This window comes from Hyaena hyaena, unplaced genomic scaffold (assembly GCF_003009895.1).
Source record: "Hyaena hyaena isolate Hyena2069 unplaced genomic scaffold, ASM300989v1 scaffold_137, whole genome shotgun sequence".
In the NCBI taxonomy this organism is placed as follows: domain Eukaryota; kingdom Metazoa; phylum Chordata; class Mammalia; order Carnivora; family Hyaenidae; genus Hyaena; species Hyaena hyaena.
The window spans coordinates 2,224,645-2,238,090 of NW_024080769.1; the positions used below are offsets into that span (position 1 = coordinate 2,224,645).

The window sequence follows — 13,446 nt, forward strand, 5'->3', positions numbered from 1 at the left end:
AAAAAAAAAAAAAAAAAAAAAAGGCTTTCTCCAACTATATCCTCTGTCTCCTCGAGTTATAACTTTCACTTATTGAGCTCTTATTATGTCCCAGGTGCTGAGTTGGGTACTGGACATTTATTAATCCACTTAATCTTCATGATAACCCTATCTAGTGGGTACCATGAAATCCATGTTTTAAAGATTGGGAAACGGGTGCCTTGTTGGCTCAGTCGGTTGAGCGGCTGACTTCAGCTCAGGTTATGATCTCGTGGATCCTGGGTTCGAGTCCCGCATCAGCTCTGCACTGACAGCTCAGAGCCTGGAGCCTGCTTTGGATTCTGTGTCTCCCTCTCTCTCTGCCGCTCCCCTGCTCTGGTCTCTCTCTGTCTCTCATAAATATGTGTAAAAAAATTTTTTTAAAAAATCAGGAAACAGTGACACAGAGAATAAGTAGCTACAATGGGATCTAAACCCTGGCGTTCTGGTTCCAGAGTCCATGCTCTTAACTCTAGGTCTTGTCTAAGGATACTAAACAGAAGGAGCAGTGTGCTTTTAAAAAAACAATTGGGGTAAAATATGTATAACAAAACTTATCATTTTAATCATTTTATTTATTTTTTTACTTCTAAAAATATTTTAAAATATTTTTTATTTTCATTTATTTATTTTACTTTTAAAAATATTTATTTTTGAGAGAGCACATCGAGAGAGAGGGGCAGAAAGGGGGGACAAAGGATCTGAAGGGGCTCTGCGCTGACAGCAGTGAGCCCTACAGGAGGCTTGAACTGACAACCTGTGAAAATATGACCTGAGCCGAAGTTGGACGCTCAACCAACTGAGCCACCTAGGTGCCCCCATTTTAACCATTTTTAAGTGTACAGTTCAGTGGCATTCAGTACATTTTGTTGTGTGACCATTGCCACCATCTATCTCCAGAACTTTTTCATCTTCCCAAACTGAAACTCTGTACCTATTAAATAATAGCCCATTTAAATCTTTCCCCAGCCCCTAGCACCAACCTGTCTGTGTGTGTTTGACTACTCTAGGTACCTTTTGTAAGTGGAATCATGCCATATTCGTCCTTTTGTGTCTGGCTTATTTAACTTAGAATGTCTTCAGGGTTCATTCATGCTGTAGCATGCGTCAGAATGACTTTCCTTTTTTTAACAGTGCGTTATATTTCATTACATGCGTATATTTTCTTTTGTTTTATTCATGTGTCAGTGGACCTTTGGGTTGTTTCTACCTACTGGCTATTGTGAATAATGCTGCGATGAACATGGGAGTATAACTATCTCTTCAAGTGTCTGCTCTGAATTCTTTTGTATATATACCCAGAAGTAGAATTGCTAGCTCATAAGGTAATTCTGTGTTTAATTTTTTGAGGAACCAGCAGTGTGTTTTTTCCTTCAAAAGGGAAAAAAATTGGGACTCAGATTCTAAAGGGAAATAGAATAATAAATGGGTCAACACCCATTTATTAACCACCTTCTTAATTAGCTCTGGGCTGACACAGGAAGTCTTTGTCCTGCAAGAGTTTACATCTTAGAAGGAAAGGCAGATATACACATGGTAAATTTTACTACATAATAGTTTAGGTTGAGTGCCATAAGAGTCAAGTACAAAGAGCTGAAAGGAATTCAGAGGAAGGAGACCCCTTCCTTGGGGTGGAGGAAGAGAGAACACTGAATGAGCAACAGGAGGGTGAAGTCTGAAATCACAGATCCAGTTGAAGGGGTTATTGAATGAATGGCTGTAGACATCTCAAAGTACTCCCAGAAAGTGCTTTGTGGTATTAGAAATTATGTTATGCTGAAATTAGCACATGAATTGTAGTCTCTTCCAGAGTTTGTGAATCCTGTTCTCCTCAGTTTGCAGACCTAATTGTTTCTGCTGCTTTGGAAGGTATTTAAGAAGGTATTTGTTTCTGCTTATTTGGAAGGTAGCGAAGAAATTATGGGCTTGGCGCATATGTTACCACTACCCTGTCAAGCTCAAGATATGTTAATACGGTCAACTGTTGTTTCCTAATACTTTTCCTTCACATAAGTCTTCTCGTTTCTACTTCAATAAGTGAGTAGTAGAAGTAGTATCTTAGTATTTTTATCTAGTTGCAGATTTAGTAAATAATTCTGGATGTTTTTTATTGAGGTTAAGATTATCTAGCAGCATACTTGGGTAGTCTGTCATTCTGTCATTATTACATTCTCTTCTTTCCAATATTTCAAGGAATTTTGTTTTCATGCTTTATTTTCTCTTTCTTTCTCTCTCTCTTTCTTTCTTTCTTTCTTTTCTTTCTTTCTTAATTAGAGAGAGTGTGTGTGTATGTGAGTGGAGGAGAGGGGCAGAGAGAGAAGGAAGGAGAGAGAGAAAGAATCCCAAGCAGGCTCCACACTCAGCGTGGAGCCCAATGAGCAGCTCAGTCCCACGACCCTGAGACCACGGTCCCAGCTGAAATCAAGAGTCCAAGAGTCTGATGCCCAAATGACTTGAGCCACCCAGGTGCCCGTCTTTTTAAATATGAAGTATAATTGTCTTTAGAAAATTACCTGTCTTATTTTTCTTTTTAAATGTTTGTTTATTTTTGTGAGAGAGAACGAGCGCACAATGCGGGGGTGGGGTGGAGGAACACAGAGAGAGGGAGACCGGGAATCACAAGCAGGTGCTGTGCTGTCAGCACAGAGCGCAGTGCGGGGCCCAGACTCACTAACTGTGGGATCATGACCGGAGCTGAGATCAAGAGTGAGACATTTAACCGACTGTGCTACCCGGGCGCCTTGACAAGTACCCGTCTTAATTGTCTTTGAACAACACATTAGAAACACCAAAACCTTGGCTTCCTTTAATTACATAATTTTCTTTTGGGGCTTTTTTCTCCAAAAGACATGCCTAGCGAGATTCATTGTAATCTATAGCCAAATGCATAGAGGGTTTTGTTCTTATACATTTGTGGGGCAACTGGCTTTCCTTAGCAAGAGCTGCACCAATGACTTAGTCACTCTAGACTGGGACTTAACTACTTTTTGTTTTTTAATGTTTTTATTTATTATTGAGAGAGAGAGAGACAGAGCATGAGCATGGGAGGGGCGGGGGGATGGACACAGAATCTGAAACAGGCTCCAGGCTCCAAGCTGTCAGCACACAGCCCGACAAGGGGCTCAAACTCACAAACCCATGAGATCATGACCTGAGCTGAAGTCAGACACCTAACTGACTGAGCCACCCAGGCACCCCTGGGACTTAACTTTTTGCGATGACCTCAGTGCCTAGGATGATATTGGCGCACAGTAGGTGATTTAAAAAAAGTATACAAACTGAACTCTAATTGCATTTTAAAGTTTGTTCACTAGAGGCTACTTCTGTTTTAGTTGCAATTGGCCTCAAAGTTAGGCATTTATTAGTAGCAGTTTCTAAGGCAAGCCTCTCTTCTTTGCCCCTCCCTTCTTTTGCTTTCTTGTTTCTGTCTTGCTGTCTGCATGTTATTTGTGCTTAGAACATCATGGCTGAGGGAGCTTCTTTGGTCCTGGGGCTGTCCTCCAAGGCTACGCTTGCTGATTTGTGGGCTATTGAAGGATATACAGGCCCATAATTCCTAATCTGCAGCTCTGAAATGCAAGAATTTTTAGTTTTTTTGTTTTTTGGTAAATCTGGTTCCACAACTAATTAAGGGCCACAGCCTGGTTTAGGCTGTCTCACTTGTGCAGAAATGCTTAATTAAGGAGAATTACCTTCCTTAAAGCCAAACAGTGCTGGTAACTCGAAAATTTCTTTAACTGGGGACCTCTCCCCTGTACTATAGATAAGTATAACCAGTGGCCCACTTCTTATTTCCTCTTAGATATTTAATAGGCATTGTGTCTTTTTTTGTCTTTCTCATATTTAGTCTTCAGCGAATCCTATTCTGTATTCAAAATACTGTTCAGAATTTGATCACTTAATGCCACCACTACCACCCTACTCCCAACTATGACAGTGAATGCAACTACATCTCTCGCTTGGATTATTTCAGTACCTTAATTGTTCCCTCTTGCTTAGTTATTGCCCCTCTCCCGTCTGTTCTTAGCACAACAGTCCCAGTGAGTCTTTCAATTATTTACTTTTTAAAGTTTATTTTTTGAGAGAGAGTGCAGCAGGGGAGGGGCAGAGAGAGAGGGAGAGAGAGATTCCCAAGGAGGCTCCGCACTATCAGCTCAGAGTCCAACTGGGGGCTCTAAATAATGAACTGTGAGATCATGATCTGAGCAGAAGAGTTGGACACTTAACAGACTGAGCCACCCAGGTGCTCCCCAAGTGAGTCTTTTATTTTTTTTATTACTTTTTAATTTTTAATTAAAAAAAAATTTTTCCCCAAGTGAATCTTTTGAAACCTATCTCAGACCGTGTCATTTTTCTGCTTAAAAGCCACCAGTGACTTCCCATTTCAGTCTGATTATTAAATTCAAATCCTTATTATGACCTCTGAGAACAGGATACCTCCCTACCTACCGTCCCCACCCCCATTACCTCTCTGACTTCATTTGCTACCAGCCTGTCCTTCCTCCCTTCTGCTCCAGTTACATGGCCTTTTTGCTGTTCTTGGAAACTATCAAGCACATGTATGCATTAGGGCCTTTGCATTTCCTGTCCCCTCCACCTGTAAAGCTTCCTCACTGATTTTCAAGTGGCTAGTTCTTCACTTCCTTTACTCAAAAGTTATTCTTTAGTCATTCCTTTGTAAAATGTCAAAAACCCTTCTCTTCTTTTTCTTCTTAGTGCTCGTCACTGTCTAGTATTCTGAGCACTTTGTATATTGTCTTTTCTCCCACTAAAATGTAAACTTTGTGAGGGAGAAGACTTTTGTTTGGTTGGCTGCTCAGCCCCCAGCTCCTAGAGCAACACCTGACACATAGTATATACTCAATAAATTTTAGAGGGTGCATGCATGCATGAATGAATGAATGATTTGATTTCCGCCATAGACAGGACCGTATGCTGCACACAGTTGGAGGATACACAGCTGGTTAAAGGTGTCTGTGCCCATGCCTGTGTGGGGGCACACCTGTAGCTAATAGGATACAGGCAGGATGAGACGGGTGACACATCTACTGTCCCTGCCTAGTCCTTTAACCGTCTCAAGTCCTTTTCTTTACAGTCCTTCCTCTTTTTTATTTTTTTTTTAATGTTTTATTTATTTCCAGGAGAGAGAGAGACAGCGTGAGCAGGGGAGGGTCAGAAAGAGAGGGAGTCACAGACTGAAACAGGCTCCAGGCTCCGAGCTGGCAGTCAGCACAGAGCCCGACGCGGGGCTCGAACCCACAAACCACGAGATCGTGACCTAAGCGAAAGTCAGACGCTCAACCGACTAAGCCACCCAGGCGCCCCCTCTTTTTTTTTTTTTTTTTTAATGTTTCTTTATTTTTGACACGGGTTTAAGCCCATGTCGAGGCTTGAACTCAAAAACTGTGAGATCATGACCAGAGACAAAAGTCGGACGCTTAACCAACTAAGCCACCCAGGTGCCTCTATGAGTTTATTTTTGAGCAGTACTAACTACTTGTAAAGATTTCTATTTCATGACTTTTATTCTTTATTGTAGGTCTTTGAAAGAACAAAGAATTTACTTATTTTCTCTTTAATATAATAAACTCACTTTAGCTATTACCATTTATAATTCCAACCTATATTATGAGATCTTAATGATCTTTGTTTTCCTATAGCTTGAGACATTTTGGTATTTCATCATCCTAGGAAGTATTTCATCATTGCTCGTCAGATATTCCCAACTATGCTAAAAAAGACTAAAATGATAAGAAAAGGGAAGAATGATGGCATTGCCTAGAAGGATAATGCAGTGGTAAAATAAATCATCACTGTTACACTTCGGTTTTCTTACTGCTCTGCCTGAAGCATTACAGCATCTTTCAAGAAAGTCTACAAGAAGTTGGGAGATGCCATCTTAAACATTCTGTAAGATGTTAGCATCTGGAGAATCTGGGTGAAGGATGTACAACCATTTCTTATACTGTTTTCCACAGGTCTTTAAAGCTTTTGGTAAAAAAATTTGGTAGTCTATAATTTTCCCCCCGTCATAGCAAAGAGAAAACTAGGAGAGGAAGACACCACGCAGCTACTGGAGGAGCTAGTAGACAAATACAGTCCAGCAGACAGCAGCAGGCGAGGCTGGGATGATGATGGTGAATTGATTGGGAGCCAGTTTGCAGACTGTGTAGTCTTTAGGTGACAACATGATGAATTTTCTCAGACTGAAGACCTTATGAGTGCACAGTGTATTTCTGAGGCGGGGAGAGAAAGAACGGTGTCCTCATCCAGGTAGTTGTTCAGCAGGTAGGACTTCGAAACGCAGTATTTCAACATGAATCAAAGCTATTTCATTCTGCTAAAAGGGTGTGCAAGTGTATTCTTACAGGATATTCATGCACCAAAACTAACTTGTAAGTGGACACATGCTAATGATGGGTGTACAGAGGTGATTGGAAGGAAACAGGACATAGAAATGAAAGCACATCATTGGATCGAGCCTTTAAAAATTTTTTAAATTAATTTATTTTAGAGAGAGAGAGAGAGGTGGGGGGCGGAGGAAGGGGCAGAGAGAGAGGGAAAGAGAATCCCAACCAGGCTCCACACTGTCAGTGCAGAGCCTGATGCAGGGTCAAACTCATGAACCATGAGATCATGACCCATGCCGAAATCGAGAGTTGGACACTTAACCAGCTGAGCCACCCATGTGCCCCCCCCCCTTTTTAATGTTTGTTTATTTTGAGACAGAGAGAAAGAGAATCCCAAGCAGGGTCCATACTGTCAGCACAGAGCCCAGTGTGGGGTTCGAACTCCCAACCATGAGATCATGACCTGAGCTGAAATGAAGAGTTCAGTGCTTAACCAACTGAGCCACCCAGACACCTCTGGATTAAGCATTCTAATTGGTATTTATTAGCCTAAAACTAAGTATGTTTGCAGTTATGGAGCAATGAACATGATTGTCCCCTCTTCAACAAAATTAAGAATTACTTTTCAAAGTTTTGTGTTTGGTGGTGCAAAAGGGGAAAAAGAAAAAGATGTCATTGTGTGGCATTATTATTATTATTATTATTATTATTATTAGCTAGAACTTTATTAGAGATATATCTGGAATCAATTTACAGATTTGCAAATGACTGTGTTCCAACTTCATACATGATAGTTGATGACTAATCAGTTGCACTTTAAAGGATATTGCCTAGTTGGGATATTTATATCTTCAAAACAGGAAAATAGGGAATAAAAATTTGGATTTGCTATTTAAATTCTTACTAAGGTTTCTAATATAGTTGCTCTTCATTCTAAGAGTAAATGATAACGTTTTTTTCGGATACACCGAGGGTTCAAGGTGAATCACATGTCGTAAAGAAAACAGTGATATCTTTTGCACAACCAAGATGACTATTCTGAGCTGCCTTGGTAAAAATCGTTGTCATACCATAGTGTGACATAATTCCACCAAAGCTTATAAAAGGTATGTGCTGAATGGGGCTGTCATTAATTAGATCCAGGTTTCTCAACCTGGCACTATTAATATTTTGGCCGAATAATTCTTTGTTGGTGGGGAGTTAACCTGTGCATTGTAGCATGGTTGGGAATTCATGAGATGCCTTAATTGTGACACCCAAAAATGTCTTCTGACATTGCCAAATGTGCCCCAAGGGCAAACTGTCCTGGTTGAGACCCACATCATTAGAAGAAGAATGTAAAACTGAGTTCGGGGAGGCTTGGGTATTAGATTTGTGGCGTGTTAAGAATGGGTTGTTAATTTCTGTGTACATAGATTCCCTTTTTCATTTATTCTTAGGTACTTTTCATTTCCCAGCAGATTTAAATCTAGAAGTGGATTTGGACAGATTTTGAGGTGGACTGTGGTAGGCAATTGCGCTAGGTTGAAATGTGTAATTACATTTCACTTTATGCTTTGATAAGAATTTCTTTGCTTTTCAAAAGAAACTTTCCATTTTTCCACAGTATGAATTGATGTAAACTGATTGGACACATTTCAATGTGATTTTATGTGATGCTGACCATCAATAAGAGAATAATTTCAGAGGATTTTTTTATTACATAAATAAAGGGACTTTAAAATGTGTCTAACTCAAGATAACAATAAAAAAAAAGACACTGAAGGGTCAACCATAAATTTTAAAATTTCAAAAAGAAAGTACTGTATACTTAAAAGCCTCCAAACTAGGGTAGTTTGGTATGTTCCATACGCTTTCCTGCTTTGAGCTTATCTTGACTCAGATAATTCTGTTGTCTGTATTTAAGCTTATTTGTGAAATTTAATCTAAATGGAAAAGATAAGATTCTTTAAAGTTGGATTCTTCATTTGGATTTAAATACTCATGGAGAACTGTCTGGCTTTCTAGGAGGCCAACTTTTTACTGTGAATGAAGATATTTTAGGTTGTAGAACTAGAACAATGTTTTTTGTTTTGATCATTCAGAAAGGGTTAGCTTTTACCTCCGCCTTTCTTAAATTTGTCTGAAATGTGGCACATTCACTCTGCCCAGTTGTCCTACCCTATCCCAGAAGCCTGCCCTGCAGAATCGCCGTTACCCTGCCCTGCTTGCTTTATTTGGGCATTATGGTTTCTTTGCATGATGATACGGAGTTCTTCGGACTTATTGTAACACATGGCCAGATGACTTTTTAGTGTTCTGCCATCATTGTTTGTTCTCTAGTTCCCATCTCTCAAAGTGCTTTTTTTCCTTGTTTAAATTCTGTCTTCACAGACTGGAGTTCTGATAACAGTGTAAGCCCTAAATCTGGAAGAGTCGGAGACCATAGTGGCAGACGAGAATCATGTCAGCTGAAGCAGGGCTTGAAAGTAGCTTTGTGTCTGACTCTTGTGGCTCCATTATTGGCATTCGAATACTTTATAGTCTGGGATTTCACTGTACCTCTCTGCAAGCACGTTACTATTTGTCTGTCCAGTATTTCTACTCCAGATTGGCCATGTATTCCAAGGAAAGTCTAGCCTCTTGCTGTGTGACCTTGAACAAGTCACTTGATTTCTTTGAGTATCAGCTTCCCTCTAAATAGCGTTCTGGGTGTGCCCATCTGACAGGACTGTTGGGAGGAGCACAGTGACTTGTACCAGTCCTGTTGGAAGACTTGATTGTTGTGGGGCAGGAAATCTGTCCTGTTCAGTACTGGTGCCCCAGCACGTGTAGATTCTCGGAATTAGTATTATTTTTTAAATGTTTTATTTATTTCTGAGAGAGAGAGAGAGAGAGAGAGAGAGAGACAGCGTGAGCAGGGGAGGGTCAGAGAGAGAGGGAGACACAGAATCTGAAGCAGGCTCCAGGCTCTGAGCCAGCTGTCAGCCCAGAGCCCGACCTGGGGCTCAAACCCATGAACTGTGAGATCATGACCTGAGCCAAAGTTGGACGCTTAACCGACTGAGCCACCCAGGCGCCCCTAGATTCTCAGGAATTATTTGTGGAATAAATGAATTGGCAAAGATTGTAAATAGCTCTTTACACTTGTAAGTACAAAGTTACTATAATATTTTAATCTCATCCTGTATACCCGCTATGCCCTAATTCATCCTTAATTTTCAACATATAACCAAGTATTTACCTTCTCTGTAGAGTTTTTTTTCCCAGTGTACACATTTCTGCTCCTTTCCAAATTTGTAGCACTTACTTGCAGCATTCATGAGCTGGTTTGTATTGTTAGCCTTTCCTCCCAACATTTTATTAAGAACAATTTCAAACATACAACGAAGTTGATAGAATTTTGTCGTGAACACCCATGTACACACTACTTTAGATTTTACATTTCTGTTTTTACAGTATGTGTTTTGCCGTATAACCATCTGTCCTTTCCTCCATCTATTAATCCAAACTAATTTCTCAATGTAGTTCAAAGTTTCAAACATAAGTACATTTTCACCTGATTACTGGAGCATGCATATCCTTGTCTAGAGTTTAGTATTGTTTATAGTTTTTTCCTTCTGATGCAAAATTTGCAATGAAATGCACAAATCTTAAGAGTACATAGTGTGTGGGTGTTGAGGTCACACTGTATATATTCTGTAGCTTGTTCTTTTCACTTAATAGTATGTTTTGGAGGGCTTTCTTTGTAGAGGAACCCCAGTCCTTCTAACTGCTACATAGTTTTCCTAATATCAATGTATCAAGTTTATTCAGTTATTGATAGAGATTTAGATTTTTCTTACTTTGCTGCTGGGTATATATACTTGGCAGATGTATAAGATACTTAGAAGTGGAATTGCTAGGTGAGAGGGTATGCCCATTTTAAATTTAAAATTTCTTAATGTTTATTTATCTTAGAGAGAGAAGGAAAGACAGAGTGTGCGCTGGGGAGGGGCAGAGAGAGAGGGAGACACAGAATCCTAAGCAGGCACCAGGTTCTGAGCTGTCAGCACAGAGCCCAACTCACACTGTGAGTTGTGAGCTCAAGCTCACACCGTGAGATCATGACCTGAGCCAAAGTAAGACGCTTAACCGACTTGAGTCGCCCAGGTGTCCCTGCCCATTTTAAATTTAATTTAAAAATTTAGTGGATGCTGCAAGTTACCAACCAAATAGTCCATACCAATTTTATTTTATTTTATTTTTTAATATTTTTATTTATTTCTAGGAGAGAGAGACAGCATAAGCAGGGGAGGGTCAGAGAGAGAGGGAGATACAGACTCTGAAATAGGCTCCAGGCTCTGAGCTGGCAGTCAGCACAGAGCCCGACGCGGGGCTCGAACCCACGAACCGCGAGATCATGACCTGAGCGAAAGTCAGATGCTTAACCGACTAAGCCACCCAGGCGCCCCAGTCCATACCAGTTTTAAAACTTACACTACTTATAGAGTAGTATTGCTCTATACTCTTACCCACACTAAATATCATCATACTCTTTTAATTTTTGCCTGTTGCTTTGGTGTAAGTTATCATTTTACTTTATGTTTCTTTGATTACTAGTGAGGCTGTATATGGTCTTCCCAACTAGTTTTTAAGCTTTTGTAGGGCACCTAACACCTTCATATCTGCTCCCTGAATTTGCTAATTGAATGAATGAATGCCACAAAAGCTTTCCTACTTTGTTGGGTTGAGGCTGAAGAAAGGATGAATGAGCCTGGTGTGGGAGAGGTTAAAGAAAACTGAAGTTGCTCCATGCATGTGTGTCTTAAGTAAAGGGACTCTTCTTCCTTTATTTCTTCTTCTGTGAGAGATAGGAGATAGTGAAGTGGTTGAGAATTTGGGCTCTGGAGGCGGATTTGGCGAATTGCTATTCCAGCTTTGCCTGTTAGCTGTGCAGCCTTGAGTAGTTGACTTAATCTTTGTATTTCAGTTTCTTCATGTATAAAACAGAGACTAAAAGCACCTTGCTTATAGGGTTGGTGTAGGGATTCTGATAATATTTGTAAATTGCGTAGAATACTGCTTGGGATTCATTATAAGTTTATTTATTTATTTTGGGAGAGAGAGAGAGCACGAGCTGGGGAGGGGCAGAGAGAGGGAGAGAGAGAGAATCTCAAGCAGGCCCTGTGCTGTCCGCAGGAGCTCAATTCCATGACCCAAGCTGAAACCAAGAGTCAGACTCTTAATGGACTGAGCCACCCAGGCACTGCAGATATGCCATTATTATGTTAACTATTACTATTATTCTTTTCCTCTGCATGGTCAGTATTTGAGTGTCTGTGGTAGGACTGTGGGCAGTGCAGACAAAGTTGAAAGAACCCTACCTGGAAGAAGCTTATAGATGTTGGAAAAGCCCTGAAAAGAACAGATTGGATTCCCAGCCGGAATATCACTAGACTGTTTGCGTCCTGCAGAAAAGAAAGGGTCCTTCCACGGAAGAATATTAATAAGGGACTCTGGAATGTCCTCAGTGTTCAGGAATGTTAGAGGCAGAAAAAATCTTGGAAATGATCTTTTCCAACCTTCTCATTCATAATTTGAGAAACAAACTCACATGGAATGAGGAAGTTATTGAAATGTACATAGCCCCTTAACCATTGTCCTCTTACTCCTGGCCTGGTGCTTTCTCATGATATCATTTAAGTGTTAAACAATTGATATTTAAAATGGTAGACCACAATTACAGTACTAGGCTTTGAGTGGAGTTAACGAAGAAGCACTTGAATGTTTTTGTAGCATGTAAATATGTAATTAACATTGGGAATGATGGCATTTGAAAAGAAAACTAGAGAATAAAGAAAGGTGTATTTTGTGTTTTTACATTGGAGGTTATTTTTCAACTGTATAGTCCCAAATTCAGACTGTGTTATTATTTACATTTCTGTCTCTTGGTTATGGAACGCTGTCTACCGTGGGGGCTGTGCAGACAGCCATGCACTTAAACTAGCCAGTGACCACATCTCCAGCATGAAGGAGACAGTTGCTTCTGGGAGTTGAGCTTATCATAAATTTGGGCAACTGGTCCTAAGTTGTACATGTCGGGCACCTGGGTGGCTCAGCCCTAGAGCATCTGACTCTTGATCTAAGTTGTACACATCATAAATGGAGCACGGATTTGGTTTGCATGTCAGTGTTTTTGGTTTCTGCAGGTTTTGTAGTGCATCCCTGAGCATGAGCGCAGAATGAAGCGACGTTTGGATGACCAGGAGTCACCGGTGTATGCGGCCCAGCAGCGTCGGATCCCTGGTAGCACAGAGGCTTTTCCTCACCAGCACCGGGTACTTGCCCCTGCCCCTCCTGTATATGAAGCAGTGTCCGAGACCATGCAGTCAGCCACGGGAATTCAGTACTCTGTGACACCCAGCTATCAGGTAAACTGGAGCCCACCAAGGGACAAGGTGTAAGGGAGGAGCATTGGTGATTTCATCCAATTAAAAAAATTGTTTACTAATCATTCAGTTACATATAAAATTATATTTACAGTATATGGGTAACAACAGAAATAATGTACCTGTATACCCACCTCACAGATTTTTTAAAAATTATTTTTATTTTTTAAATGTTTTTAAGTAATCTCTGTACCCAGCATGGGGCTTAAACTCACAACCCCAAGATCAGGAGTCACATGCTCCACTGACTGAGCCAGCCAAGTGCCCCTAAATCATTTTGTTTATACCTCTAGACAATAAAATTGTTTAGTTTGGTATTTTTGAACGTTATGTAAATGAAAACATACATTTCCTTCTTCTTTCCCTTCCTCTTCTTCTTCTTTCTTCTTCTAAAGATTTTATTTTTAAGTAATCTGCACACCCAACATGGGGCTTGGACTCAACAACCCTGAGATCAAGAGTCACATGCCCTTCCCACTGAGCCAGCCAGGAGCCCCTGTATTCTTTAACTCACTTTTTTCCCTCTCAGTGCAGTTCCCAAGACTTACCTGTATTTTTGTGTGTAAATAATTCAGTCATTTTTACTTTGTTATTAATTATATGAATACATTCCATTTATTTATCCATTTTTCTGTTGCTGCACAATCAGGCTTTTCCAGATTTTTACT

At 40.3% G+C, this 13,446-nt stretch overlaps 1 protein-coding gene across 4 annotated transcripts in view; it reads left to right on the forward strand.

Annotated features, from left to right (window-relative positions):
- SIN3A (SIN3 transcription regulator family member A) overlaps positions 1-13,446 on the forward strand; it is a 71,479-nt gene that overhangs the window by 7,017 nt on the left and 51,016 nt on the right. For all 4 annotated transcript variants that reach the window (XM_039238205.1, XM_039238203.1, XM_039238206.1 and 1 more), the window contains exon 2: positions 12,539-12,760. In XM_039238205.1, coding sequence (XP_039094136.1) covers positions 12,572-12,760 — 189 coding nt within the window. In that variant the 5' untranslated portion in view covers positions 12,539-12,571. The remainder of the gene's footprint in view (positions 1-12,538; positions 12,761-13,446) is intronic.